The sequence below is a fragment of the Podarcis gaigeae genome (assembly GCF_964106915.1).
Source record: "Podarcis gaigeae genome assembly, chromosome: 2".
Lineage (NCBI taxonomy): Eukaryota > Metazoa > Chordata > Lepidosauria > Squamata > Lacertidae > Podarcis > Podarcis gaigeae.
The window spans coordinates 35226059-35240464 of NC_139679.1; the positions used below are offsets into that span (position 1 = coordinate 35226059).

Consider the following 14406-nt stretch of genomic DNA (forward strand, 5'->3'; position numbering starts at 1 on the left):
AAAGGGAGAGTTCAGAAGAAGTCGTGTTCCCACATACGCAGAGAGAACTCCCACAGCACCCAGGCGGGAGACCAGAGTCAGGCCGGAGAACAATGAAGGTCCTCAATGACCTTGCAGCATTTAAGCCAGCACCTCGCTCTCTGGTTCATGCTGCCTCTTCCAAGACTCTTATCTGACAACCGACGAGAACATCTCATTTTAAAACAACATTGTTATCCATGACCTGGCACAAGGCCAGACAGTTTCACTAAAACGGTACATTTATTTATTTTTCATCCCCCAGCGTATAATCATAGGAGAAAGATCGGGGGAGGGGAGGGTTTCAAGTGCTGTATTCACAGGGGGGGAAGGGGGCTTTCTCACTCATCCATTTACAAGCATTTTATCAACAAGATGAGACAATGGCAGGCTAGCAACGACCTTGTCCAGACATCAGGGTTTACCTCTCCAAAAATCTAGTTACCCATACTATTGCTTTCCACTGAAAATCCTGCAAAATCAATAGGTGAAGTGCAAAGAAGAAATCTAAACCCATGGAAATAATGCAAGTGCTGCACGTATTACCACTTTTAAAGCACCTGCCCACAGAAGACAGTGCTTGCCCGCAGGAACAATCTAATAGACATGGCACAAAAGGTGAAGGGGAAAAAAGATGGAGGGAAGAGGACAAATTCAGATAGCAATTATTGAAGTTACATAACCTGAGCAGCATCATTTGAACAGGACAGGTGGGCATCCCTGCCTTTTAAGTACAAATATATATGCAACCCAGCAGCCCTTAGTCCCTCAACCAATGACAGAGTCTACTCTGGTTTTCTCTTCAGCTTAGCAATTGGATCCTAGCTATTGCTTACCCATCCTGCCCCAAATTCATACCTCTAGGATATTTCTTCCTTTCACTATAATACCTATGTGACTTGTACAGCTCCCTTTACTAGGCAGGTGGAGAGAGGAGCCATTGGTCTAGCCTGCTTCTTCCCATAGGAAGCCTGCTTCTTCATGCCATAAGGAGGAATATTGCTCCCTCTGACCTAAGATACACACACCCAAAAAACCTGCAGCCAGGGCAAAACGGCTCAGGTGCTCGCAGCTTTTCCAATTCTCCATTTTGCAAAGGTCAAGTGGCTCCTCCCTGTTCAGCATGAGATCCCTCAGCCTTGGATCTCTCCTACTTCTTTTTAACTACTCTGTAGGATCCACATTTGTCTCGACTCTTTTATGGAGAAGCTCACGGCAGCATTTTGGCTTCACTGCAACCTGTGAGGTAAGGGAGGCTGACAGATGGCGACTTGGCCAAGGCTACAGAGTTCAATACTCCACTAAGCAAGGATATGAATCTGTGCTTCCCCACAGCCAAACCCCAAATCCTGCCCAGAGTGCCAGGCTGGCTCACAGGCATCTGTGTCATTTCATGGAGAAGAAAAGAAAGAAAAGAGTGATTAAAGCAGGAGTGGGGAACTTATGCCCCTCTAGATCAGTGGCGTGGCAACTTGTGGTCCTCCAGGTGTTGCTTGGCAACAATTCCCATCACCCTCAGCTATGCTGCTCTGGCAAATGGGAGTTGCAGTTGCACAACAACCAGAGGACTATAGGTTAGCCATCCCTGCTCTAGGTGTTGCTGCTGCCACCATCCCAGATCATTGGCCACGCTGACTGGGACTGACAGGATCTTGAGGTTAACGATATCTAGAAAAGCACAGGTTGGTTTTAAGGAGAGAGATGTTCCCAAGCTACTATTTACCTTTACTTCAGGGTGGTCCGGAGCTACTCCAAAACGAACAAGGCCAAAGGGAACAGGCAACTTCTCATATATATCCACCTGAGCCAGTTTGTGGTGCTAGGGGGGAAATTAAGTTGGATTAACACATGTAGCTGATAGCGGTGGGGCGGGGGACACAGGAAAAGTTGAAATTAAATTGACTGAAGCTATTATACAGTTGAAATAGGCCATATGCAACAGCTGCTGTTGCAGCAGTTTAATGCAACTCCTATTTTTACTTTTTGAACAGTTAGTTTTGAGGTCCACTTACTCACTAATCGCTGTGGACGCCACCCATGGATTACATTACTTCCTTTAAAAAAAACCACATCTTCTGCTGGATAAGTTGGTGGGGATCAAAGCGTAACCACTTCAAGTCAGCACTGACACCATCTTGGGAGTTCCCAGGACCGATGCAGCCACCTGGTCTGGAGTTCTCACAAAGCAGAACCCAACATCCCTATGTGTTCATTTTCAATTTACTTCAATTACAATTAGCAACTTCAAACATTCCACTTTTCAGAGGTTTATCTCGGAACAGGTCTTCTTGCCTAAACCAGGGAAATGTGGGTTCTCTCCTCCTTTACTGCAGCCACAAGGAGGAGCCTGAAAGCTTTCCCTTCTGTTTTAAGTTTACTGTGGTTTTCTGTAATGCCAGAACCTGGAACTGTGGCTAAACTTAACTACCACTTAGGAAACGGGATCATAAACCACAGTTTGAAGTTGGCTTCTTTAAGATTGACCACTGTTTGTCCAGGTTTAGCTGTAACACACAACCGCGGCTTGTAGGAAACTGAAGCAAAAGCTTCTGATCTTCACCTTGCAACTGTGCTAGAGGAGGAAAGAGCCTGATGCACAATCACGTAACACTAACACTACAGTTCAGTGTTACGTCCAAAACACAGCCACCATGCTCCAATAATGTAATGCCTTTTTCTTAAATCTTAGTGCTCTTTATTCATCGCCGCATAATGTGTATTTAACAAGCAGCAGGCCGCAGTCCCAACTACTGGGAAGTGAATCCCATCAGACTTAATGGGATTTGTTCTGAGTAAACATGCTCAGGGTTGCTTTGTTAGGAAAGGAACTACAATAGATCTCAGTTAATTACCAGATACTTGTGAACCAGTTGGAACCATCCATTTGTGGATGAGCTCCGGAACATGCTAAACAGTACAATACAGAACAGCTCATCACAACTGCCACCTTCTAACCCAAAGAATTGCCTGTTATTGGAATACAGATTGGCAAAGGGACAAGACCTCGATTCAGTTATAAATATGTATGCGAGGTTTTGAACTTTGGGGACATTATTGTTTCTCGGAGAGACTTCCCTCACGACCTGGTAAATTATTTGCTTTTGATCATCCTTTGCCTGGGGATTTCGGGGTAAATCTTAACACTGCAATTGTTTCAGCAGAAGTGGGAACTCTGGGAAGGGGGCTAGAATCTAAAGTAGGCACACACTTTGAAAATTCGGTTAGAGAATACTATGCATTTAAAGATGCTTCCCACCAGGTAACCAAATGTCTCCCACCAGACAGCTATTATGGAATCCAACAACAACAAACCCAAAACCCTGGGAATGATGGGGTTGTATTCAAAAGCTGTTTGTGCCCAAGTAGAGGTGACTTCGACTCCTGCAATGGGACATTACCTCTCTCCTTTCCCTTCCCATGTCATCAGGGTTGGGGGATCTGCCAGAGAAGATTTCAGGAGCATGTGGTGGGAGGACAGAAAGGTGAAGTCCCACTGCGTGGGCTGAAGTCCATTCACACAACACTGGGTTCCATTCTGTAGCTCTGCGAAATGACTGGTGGCTCCTACAAACTAGCAGTACATTGGAGGCAGTATGCTTCTGATTACCAGCTGACAAGGACAGTACATTTGTGAGCAGGTCCTCTTTCCAGGGTTCCTACAGGAATCTGGCTGGCCACTGCGAGAATCAGATGGTTCTCTGGTCTGATCCATCCGGGTTCCTCTGAGCAGCACTCACAGAACTACCATCCCTATGGTTCTTCAGGAGGAAGCGGTGAGACTTTAATCAACTGAAAACAAGCTTTAAATGTGGAGGACAGATTTAATGTTGGCTTGTAGCAATTCAGATGGCCCCGCATTATAGCGTATTAGAAAGCCAGCGTGGCACAGTGGTTGAGGTGCTGGACTAAGACATGAGAGTCAAGGGTTCTAATCCCAACTCATCCACGAAGCTAACATGGTGACCTTGGGCCAATCACAAGTCTCCATCCTACCCCACAGGGTCGTTGTGAAGATAAAATGTGTCGGCAGTGGAAATCGTGGGTAGGACTCAACTAAAAAAGCCCCACAAATGGAAGGGCCTTTGCTAGCACAACGGCCTTTGCCCCACCTCCCACACTGGCCTTGGCTCTGGGTGCGTTGGCAGAACCCCCAGAACAGGGAGGGAGGGAGGAGAGGGTAAAAACTGTCCCATTAGGCAAGCAGAAATGTTTGTGGTGATGGGAGCAATCTGCTTAGCACCACACAGAATTTCTCCCTGCGAATGCCTCCTAAGGCAAGATAGGAATGCATGCAAATTCCTTTTGGCAATCTGAAGCCACAGTAGTAACTCCATGAGCAGTACTGTTGTAGGGGGTTAAGATGAGGTAGAGATATTCCTCCTCCAGGCTCCAGCGGGGCGGGAGAGCAGGAGGTCTGCCCCTGCCCAAGCCCCAACTGTACCTGGCAAAAGCCAGTAGAACAGGGCAAAGCAATTCAAAGCTGCTCCTCCACCCCCAGAGAGGAGGCTGATATTTGCCCCTGCTCTGCTGCACCAACGTGAAGCTAGCGCAGCAAAAAAAGCATGCGTGCACATGCACACATGCGCAGACACCCCTTGTGGCCAGCAGGGTCTGGGTGCAGTGGAGGACCTGATGTTACGTTCCTCCCCAGCCAGTCTTAGGACTGCCATGCCGGAGGACTTTCACAAGCCTTGACACAAACGCAGGACATAAAACAAGGCTAGGGAAGCCAGAGCTACTCTTGCAGAGACCCACATTTTCAGCTACACTAGCATCACACGTCAGTCAAGAGCTCGCCCTGAGCAGGGAGAGCGATGCCCTTGAACATGCTGGCACCCATTCCAGGATCAGTTTGTTATGCCTTTCAGGATTATCCTTCACAGTCGAATTTTGCAGCTGAGGGTGAGCAACAGGAACATTGTTTTCCCAATTTCAACCAAGAGGGAGAGAGAGAGAGAGCTCTTGAAGTTCAAAAGGATAGCAGTGGAGGCGGGAGAGAGAAGAGTGATCCTAATTTAATAGCATCACAACCAGTACTGCAAGAAGCAGAACACTTTATTCCCAATTACAGTCTCTTCCATATTCTGAACCGGCCTTCCAGCGAGAGATTTCCATCCCTCCAAGAGTCTCTGATGTGCTAATTAACCTACCTGACCTGGCTATACACAAGCACAGAAAATCCTTTTTTCTTTTTACTATTTGGATCTAATCTCCCTTGCAAAAAAAAAAAGTTGTGTGAAGCTTGCTTTCTCTTTTCGGGTCCAAAACGTTGTCCCAATCAAAGAAATCGCCTCCACCATCAAAACTTGCAATCTCATGCAAGGCTTAAGACCAAGATCTGCTAAGCATTTCAGACAGTGGGTGTGAAATTTTCTAGTTTAGAATCCCTCTGCAGAAAAGCTGCAGGCCTACATAGACCCTTAACCAGGAGTAAGTCCTATTGAATTCAGTGGGGCATACTTCTGAATAGACAAATGCAGGGTTTTCTCTGTTATTGCCTCCACGAAAGGAGGCTCACCAAAAACCTGCTATTAACAGTGTCCAGTTAAGAGATGAAGGTTGCAATTCTACACAGGCACAGTAAGTACCAAGGAACTGAGCCTAAATGCACAGGATTGCATTTTTGCTCACACTAATGTATGAGGATGGATTTTTTAAAAATATTATTTGGGAATGGCTATTGTAGTTGTTGCTGTTTTTTATCCTATTACATGGTACAGGAAGCAAACCCTTACATCTGCTTCTCAGTGACTTACACGCAGACACACACAAAGAGGGGAAATGCTACTAATCGCCTGTGATCTTGCAGGTACTATTCAACACACACCTAATAATATTAATAATAATAATAATTTATTATTTATACCCCGCCCATCTGGCTGAGTTTCCCCAGCCACTCTGGGCAGCTTCCTATCAAGAGTTAAAAACAATACAGCATTAAATATTAAAAACTTCCCTAAACAGGGCTGCCTTCAGATGTCTTATAAAAGTCTGGAAGTTGTTTTTTCTCTTTGACATCTGAGGGGAGGGCGTTCCACAGGGCAGGTGCCACTACCGAGAAAGCCCTCTGTCTGGTTCCCTGTAACCTCACTTCTCGCAATGAGGGAACCGCCAGAAGGCCCTCGGCGCTGGACCTCAGAATGTTTTAAATCAAACCACAAGGGAAAGCAATTGGTCCTAAAACATTCCAATCTAAAACAAAAATAGATAACTATGTGTTTTTTTGCATTTTAATGCTTGCCTAAGTGTTTCACTAACAAACATACAACAGAGCCACCAAAATACCCAATAATATAGAAACGAGCTAAAATGCCAACTCTCCAAACGTTTTTTCAGCTACTCAGGTCTTCTTCAGCAGTTTAAGCACATTAAAAAGAATCCTACAAGAGTTGGAAGGGACCATGAGAGTCATCTAGTCCAACCCCCTGCAAGGGAGGAATCTTTTGCCCAATGAGGGGCTTGAACCCACTTCCCTGAAATTACGAATCTTTTGCACTACTGACTGAGCTAAGAAACTTTGTTCTTGCTCATCTGGGCCCTGCTAGGCCTACATATTCATCATGTCCCCCAAGTTCTGGTATGTTTCATGCACACAATAGAGCTATGATGGATCAAAAAGGAAGACAATATGCCGTGTCTGGGTCTCTTGGGCCTTTGTGCACATTTTTTTCTGCTTTAGCCAACAGAGGCCTTGGCATCATGATAAGAGTAGCGGAAAAGCAGATGCTAAGCCAAAACAAAGGTGACAGAATAGCACATTTTGGCAAAATGGCACTGGAATGTGACAAAATGCCCTGTGTGGAGAACTGCCGACACAGCAGGGTCCCAGGTGCTCAATTCTCCACCCCCTCCCAAATTAATTAATTAGTCTGTTTCTACTCTATACAGTGGTACCTCGGGTTAAGTACTTAATTCGTTCCAGAGGTCTGTTCTTAACCTGAAACTGTTCTTAACCTGAAGCACCACTTTTGTTAATGGGGCCTCCTGCTGCCACTGTGCCGCAGCTGTGCAATTTCTGTTCTCATCCTGAAGCAAAGTTCTTAACCTGAGGTATTATTTCTGGGTTAGCGGAGTCTGTAACCTGAAGCGTATGTAACCCGAGGTACCACTGTATACGTAGTCATGTCGGCTGCATGAACAGTAAAATTAATAGAAAGTTCCTGGTTCCATTACTGAATGATCTTAAGACGTAAAGGGATTTTTTAAGGTTGTTCTTTTGCGGAGTTTTCTGGTCCCGCCCCCCTTCTTTCTTGCTTCACGATTGCATTCCATATGGATTTTCATATCACTTAATAGTCATACCTCGGAAGTTGAACAAAATTGGTTCCGGAAGTCTGTTCGACTTCTGAAACATTTGACTTCCAAAGCGCAGCTTCCGATTGTCTGCAGGAAACTCCTGCAGACAATCGGAAGCCGCGGAAACCCCCTCTTCGGACATATGGCTTCCAAAAGAACTTTAGAAAACCGGAACACTCACTTCCAGTTTTCGATCGTTCGGGAGCCGGAACATTTGACTCCCAAGGCATTCAGGAACCATTAAGCTTTGGATAGTATTATAACAAAGTGAGCAACTGCAGTCCTTTGTTGCCTCTTTCCCACATGATAAGCCGTCAAAGCCCCAAAGAGAGAATTTGGAACACATGTATTAAGTGAATTCTTCACCCTCCAGGGATAATCATTGCCAGCAAATAAGAGTCATAGAATAGTAGAGTTGGAAGGGACCACAAAGATCATCTAGCCCAACCCCCTGCAATGCAGGAATATTTTGCCCAATGTGGGACTCAAACCTGTGACCCTAAGAATAAGAGTCTCGTGCTCTACCGACTGAGCTATCTAAGCTCCTGCTTCCAGAAGCCACAGTGGAGATAAGAAGCCTTTGTAAGTATGCCAATTACCTTCAGAAGGTGTTGTGCCGTGTAGAATCCAGCAGGTCCACTGCCTACAATACATATCCGAGGTTCGGTCTTGGCTGTGGAAAGGAGCCTCTTGTTGGCTGAGAACAAAACTGGGGGGAAGACAACAGAGAAGTCACACGAAAAGCAAAAAAAACAAAAACCACAGTGGTCCATAGCTGGTAGGTTCAATCCAGCTGCAGAAATGTGCACCTGGCCTGGAAAATAATAATATATCACTGGAAAAGTGATATATACACACCCTTTCAGTTCCAGCCTGATTGCTGTCAAAAGTGGTTATCAGCAAACAAAGCAGAACCAAACCCCATGGAAGTGGGGCAGAAACAGTGGGGCAGGAAGAAGACCCTATTAAAACAAGGGGGCTTATGGCCCACTGTTTCCACGTTCACCTTGCCTGCTGATCACCACTATCAGCTTATTCAGCTTGCAGAATGAAGCACAGAAGCATAGAGTTGTAAGTGTGCAATATTTTCAATTCCCCAACCACCCCCTCCTCTAGCCATCCTTGCTCAGAGTTAACATATAGAGAAAATGTTATTCTTGTGTCTGTGAATTTTATTCCCCTCATAGGGGAAAGTGAACTGGTGCCTCCTTTATTACTAAGCATCCCCAACTCTACCAGTTAATTTAAAAAATAGCAACAATTGTTCCTATAAGCAGTTATCAGCACAGTTTGGATAAGCAGCTGTGAATCCAATATACCCACAAAATGCATGTCAAAGGAATTAGAGGGGGCCTTACACTTATTGTAACAACCTCATGGTGATAATGAGCTACCTATTATATTGGGGGGGGGGGCACCAGTCACAGCATTGCATGGGTTTGCACTGTAGTATTTTATATTTCCCCCATGATCCAAGTTCTTGACAGCTTGCTTATCCATGACAAATAACAGGGTTCATACTCTCATCCCCTTTGTGCCCCAGCAGCAATGCTGGTTTGAAATATCTCATTCACGACAGCAATACAATCCAGAGGCCAAAGATCATCAGTTACCACATGTGACTTAATCAAAAAGGCGAAGGTCTAGAGATCGTAGCCTTCCCCCCCCCCCCCAGCCTACAAAGACCTTGGCAGTCACTGATAATTTTTACACTGTGAAGTACAAAGATAGCCCTATTCCCCAGCACGTCACTGAGTCTAACATTTTGACGAACTGTCCCTGATATTTTATGGGTTGTTGTTTTTTACCAGTTTGGGTTGTGCAAGCATTATTTGCTTCAGAACTGCTAGACTTGCTTGGATCCCCAGCCTGCCTAAACTTGTATTCCAGTTCCAACTGGGGCCAATATTAGAAGCTTGAAAACAGAGATTGAGAACCAGTGGGCCCTCCAGAAGTTGCGGCCTACAGAGCAGTCAGTGCACAGATCAAAATGGACTTCAATACACCCCTATGGCCTTTCAGAAGGACAAGCATTTGCCCCCTATACCAAGGCTACACTATTGAAAAATGCTACTAATCTACCTCAGAAGACTCTTGTATGACCTACTGAGATAGTGAACGTGAATATCCAGAAAGACATGAATGCCAAATCAGATCTATATAGTGGCTGAAGGAAGCATTGTGGGTGTGAGGATCTATGGGTCTTTGGGGGCACACTATGTGAACCTGCCGTGGATGGTTCAGCCTCCCCGGCTATCACAATGCATTGTAGAGGTCATTTGGGAACTTGTCTGATTTACACAACAGACACTAAAGCATACAAGCAATTTAGCAGGATACACCCTATGCCAGTGATGTCCAACATGTCGATCACGATCAACAGGTCGATTCCCGGGGGCTCCCTTTTGATTGCCAGCTGTAAAAAGAATTGTGTCCCCCCCTCCAATGACAATGTGTAGATCACTGCCAGTTGTTTTATACTGGGAGTAGATCGCAGTCTCTAGGGAGGTAGACATGCCTGCCCTGCGCTAATGCATTGCCACTGAGAAAGGGAATACCTTTACTGCCTGTGCCTGACCCCGCCTGTGTCTGCAGTCTAAAGACTACTGTGTAAACTTTACCTTTGGTTAAATACAGTCTTGCAGCCCTTGGAATACTTTGTGTAGGCCTACACCCATCTGAAAGCAGGGTGATCCAACACAAAGCCCAAGGGCCACATGCAGCCCTCAAGGCCTTTTTTGGCAGCAGTGTTAGAAAATCAGATATACAGTGGAACCTGGGTTTTCGAATGTAATCCGTTCTGGAAAACCTTTTGACTTCCAAAACGTTCAAAAATGGAAGCAATTACTTCCGGGTTTTCAGCGTTCAAAAACCGAAAGGTTCAGCTTCCAAGACGCGAAAAAACTGATGTTCCACTGTTTAAGCTAACCAACCAAATGGTTCCTTACACCTGGGTTACGGTAAGGTTGCCACAGCAGAATATCTAGGCGCCATCATTTATATACCACTTTATAGTTTAGGGGGGGGCATCTCAAAGTGGTTTACAATACATTAAAGCATCCAATGAAACAATCCAATTTCCAGCTTCAAGGAAAATACTTCAGTGTCATTTTGCTTTCCCCATATTGATTTACCAACATAATTTATATAGCTTCCCCTTAGCAGAAGACTACTCTATGAAAACAGAGTGGTAGTTAGTGTTGGACTAGGACCTGGAAAATGCCTGTACAGTGGTACCTCGGGTTACAGACACTTCAGGTTACAGACGCTGCAAACCCAGAAATATTACCTCGGGTTAAGAACTTTGCTTCAGGATGAGAACAGAAATCGTGGTCCGGCGGCATGGCAGCAGCAGGAGGCCCCATTAGCTAAAGTGGTGCTTCAGGTTAAGAACTGTTTCAGGTTAAGAACGGACCTCCAGAACAAACTAAGTTCTTAACCCAAGGTACCACTGTATTTGTGCTTCACCCATGGCCCTAAGACGCCCATGAAATGTACGTTACCTAAGCGGGTCCAAGACAGAACAGCAGCACCATATCCAATTGCAGTAACGCTGCACCTAACCCCAAACTCACCCCTGCACATGAATGCAGAAAATCTCTGGTGTACCCTGGTTTGCACACACTCCAAATGCCACAAAACCAACAAGATCAGACAAAAGATCTCTCCCTCTCTAGTCCGGCCTCCTGTTCCCACAGTGGCCAACCAGAACCCACAGCAGCAGGACATGAGCACAACAGTCCTCACCCCTCATAGTGCCTCTGGTCCTGGAGAGAGCATAAATAGCAGCCCCCCTGAGTAGTAGCCACCGACAAGGAATTTGATACCAAACACTTTTTCAAGCTATGCATGCCAGTGTTGGCTTCCCACGCTCTGGACTAACAACGGTGGGAGAAAGAAGCACCTTCTAACCCACTGGGGTTAGTAGCACCAAGCAACACCTGGGCAGATCACACAGGCAACCCACACTACTGGCCTTTCAACTGCCACACCTCTGGAGCATGGAAAGACCAAAGGGGCAGCAGCATAGGCCTGAGCTCATGTGGCCTATGGCCTCAGGTGTGCCCAATAAGGGCACCAACTTGCCCCTCCTCCTGCTGTTGCTGGGATAGCAGAGTTGGTAGAGCATGAGACTTCATGCTGACCTTCAAAGCCCTAAATGACCTCAGTCCTGTATACCTGAAGGAGCATCTCCACCCCATCATACAGCCCGGACACTGAGATCCAGCGCCAAGGGCCTTATGGCGGTTCCCTCACTGTGAGAAGCCAAGTTACAGGGAACCAGGCAAAGGGCCTTATTGGTAGTGGCACCCGCCCTGTAGATGTGAAGGAAATAAGCAGCTATCTTATCTTTAAAAGACATCTGAAGACAGCTCTGTTTAGGGAAGTTTTTAATATTTAATGCTGTATTGTTTTTAACACTCGATTGGAAGCCGCCCAGAGTGGCTGGGGAAACTCAGCCAGATGGGCAGGGTATAAATAATAAATTATTATTATTATTCATCTCAGGGTCGTGGGTTCAAGCCCCACATTGGGCCAAAAGATTCCTGCATTGCAGAAGGTTGGACTAGATGACTCTCCGAGATTCCCCACACACACATTCCCTGCGGCCTGGACTTGGGCGCCTCCCTCTCCCTGTTTCTCCACCCTGCCAAACAGCCAAGTTCTGGGACAGCTCCCTTGGTAAAAGCCTAGGACTCTTAATATCTCAGGGTTGTCTGTTCAAGTCCCACGCTGGGCAAAAGATTCCTGCACTGCAGGGGGTTGGACTGGATGACCCTGGGGGTCCCTTCCAACTCGACAATTCTACGATTCCGTTCTTCTACCTTAGTCTTCCAGCAGATCGAGAGCAAGGTATCGCTTTCGTTTCTTGCTATGCCGTTTATCTTTTGCCTTTTTATATTGCAAACCGCCCTGTGACCGTCGTGCGGTATAGAATTTTAATTGATATTAAGAACAACCAAGCATGCAATCAAATGACGCCCCCCACTTATAGGGTCCCCCCCCCCAAAAAAAATCCACCAGCTGCCCCGCTTACCGGCTCCGGAGGGAGGCCGCTCTCCCGCGAGGGCTCCGCTAGGCAGAGAAGAGCGGAGCGCGCTCGCCCTCCTCCAGCGAAGGATCCCCCCGGCGCGGCTCATCTTAGCAAGCGGCGCGGTAGCATCGAACCCCGGCGCCTGTCCCGCCGCTTTAGTCTGCTCTCGCCCGGAGAACGCCGCGACCAATCGCAGGGTGCGAGGGGCACGTCCTTAGCGTGGGTCCGCCCACGCGCCGCCGGACGGCTCCGTTCTCGTCCCGCCCCTCGGTCAGCCAGAGGGCCAATCGCGCCGAGCGCAAGTTATTTAGCATAGGACCGGCCCAACCCGGAAATTCAGAGCGCGGCCACAGGAGGAAGCACGTGACGGAATGCGCCTCTACTGCCTTGGCCAGGTGGGCTGCGGAGCTCTATGGTGCACCCTCTGCGAAAAAGGGGTATCGATTCTTCCCCCAGCTGCATGGGAAGCATTGATAAGTAAAGGTAGCTACGATCATGGGCATAGCCAAGGGGGCGGGGCAGACCCCCCCCAAATAAATCAAAATCAATAGAAATCTGAGGTTCTGCCTCTCCGTAACTAAAATCCTGGCTACACCTATGGCTACGGTGATGGGGAATAACCACACTTGCCCAGCCCTGAGTTGTATTCTGTTCAACAGTGAGTGGACAATTGACTGTCCACGTGCAGCAGCAGCCCTGCCTCGTAACAGGGCTTTAATCCACCCTGGTCCATACTAATTCTTCCTTATCGCAAACTATCATTTGCAGACAGCATGCATGAATTCCCTTGCTAGGAAAGAAATAGATTTGTTTTCTCGTACACCACTAGATGTGAAACGTAAATGTGGAGCCCTACAATACAGAAGTGCAAATTGCATGTTGTTGTCACTGCCTTGACATGGCGAAGGGGCTTGAATAACTCAGAGAAGCTATGAGCTATGCCGTGCAGGGCCACCCAAGATGGACAGGGCATAGTGGAGAGTTTTGACCAAACGTGATCCACCTGGAGAAGGAACCGGCAAGCCACTCCAGTATCCCTGCCAAGAAAACTCCATGGACAAAGACAACAGGCACATTGTTGTGGTGGTGGTTATTATTACTATTATTATTATTGTACCCCACCCATCTGACTGGGTTGCCCCAGGCACTCTGAGCAGCTTCCAGCATACAGTGGTACCTCGGGTTACATACACTTCAGGTTACAGACTCCGCTAACCCAGAAATAGTACCTCGGGTTAAGAACTTTTCTTCAGGATGAGAACAGAAATCATGCTCTGGCGGCGTGGCGGCAGCGGGAGGCCCCATTAGCTAAAGTGGTCTTCAGGTTAAGAACAGTTTCAGGTTAAGAACAGACCTCCGGAACGAATTAAGTACTTAACCTGAGGTACCACTGTATACAAAAACATCAAACGTAAAAAACTTCCCTATACAGGGCCGCCTTCAGATGTCTTCAAAAGGTTGTATAGTTACTTATCTTCTTGACATCTGATGGGAGGGGGTTCCACAGGGCGGGCACCACTACCAAGAAGCCCCTCTGGCTAGTTAATGATTAATACAGCCTCTTTCCTCTTCCATTGCTTTCTACCTTAACATTAGCTAGATAAGTGTGCTGCTAAGGGAAACCGCCAGGCATAAGAAATGTTTCAACTGGATCACTGTTGTGTGTGATAGAGGACCTTGGTGTGACACCTGAGGATGCCAAGCCCTAAGAGTTACTTGTCTAGTAATATAAACTAAATACAGGGGTACCTCGGGTTAAGTACTTAATTCGTTCCGGAGGTCCGTTCTTAACCTGAAACTGTTCTTAACCTGAAGAAGCACTTTAGCTAATGCTGCTGCACCGCCGGAGCACGATTTCTGTTCTCATCCTGAAGCAAAGTTCTTAACCCGAGGTAATATTTCTGGGTTAGTGGAGTCTGTAACCTGAAGTGTATGTAACCCGAGATACCACTGTAGTGCCTTCTGAATTGGGTGCAAAATGCTGTCCAATCACAGTCAGTTTCATAAAACTTTTAACATTATATAACCTTTATAATGTCAAACAGGAAACACTTATT

General features: G+C 46.6%; 1 protein-coding gene across 1 annotated transcript in view; it reads right to left on the bottom strand.

The window, feature by feature from the left end:
- The window catches only part of FDXR (ferredoxin reductase), a 28966-nt gene extending 16169 nt beyond the window's left edge, over positions 1-12797 (bottom strand). The window contains exons 1-3 of the mRNA XM_083728004.1: positions 12353-12797; positions 7914-8023; positions 1742-1837 (exon numbers count right to left, since the gene is read on the bottom strand). Of these exons, the coding sequence (XP_083584130.1) occupies positions 1742-1837; positions 7914-8023; positions 12353-12455 (309 nt within the window). The 5' untranslated portion in view covers positions 12456-12797. The remainder of the gene's footprint in view (positions 1-1741; positions 1838-7913; positions 8024-12352) is intronic.
- Positions 12798-14406: the final 1609 nt, after the last annotated feature.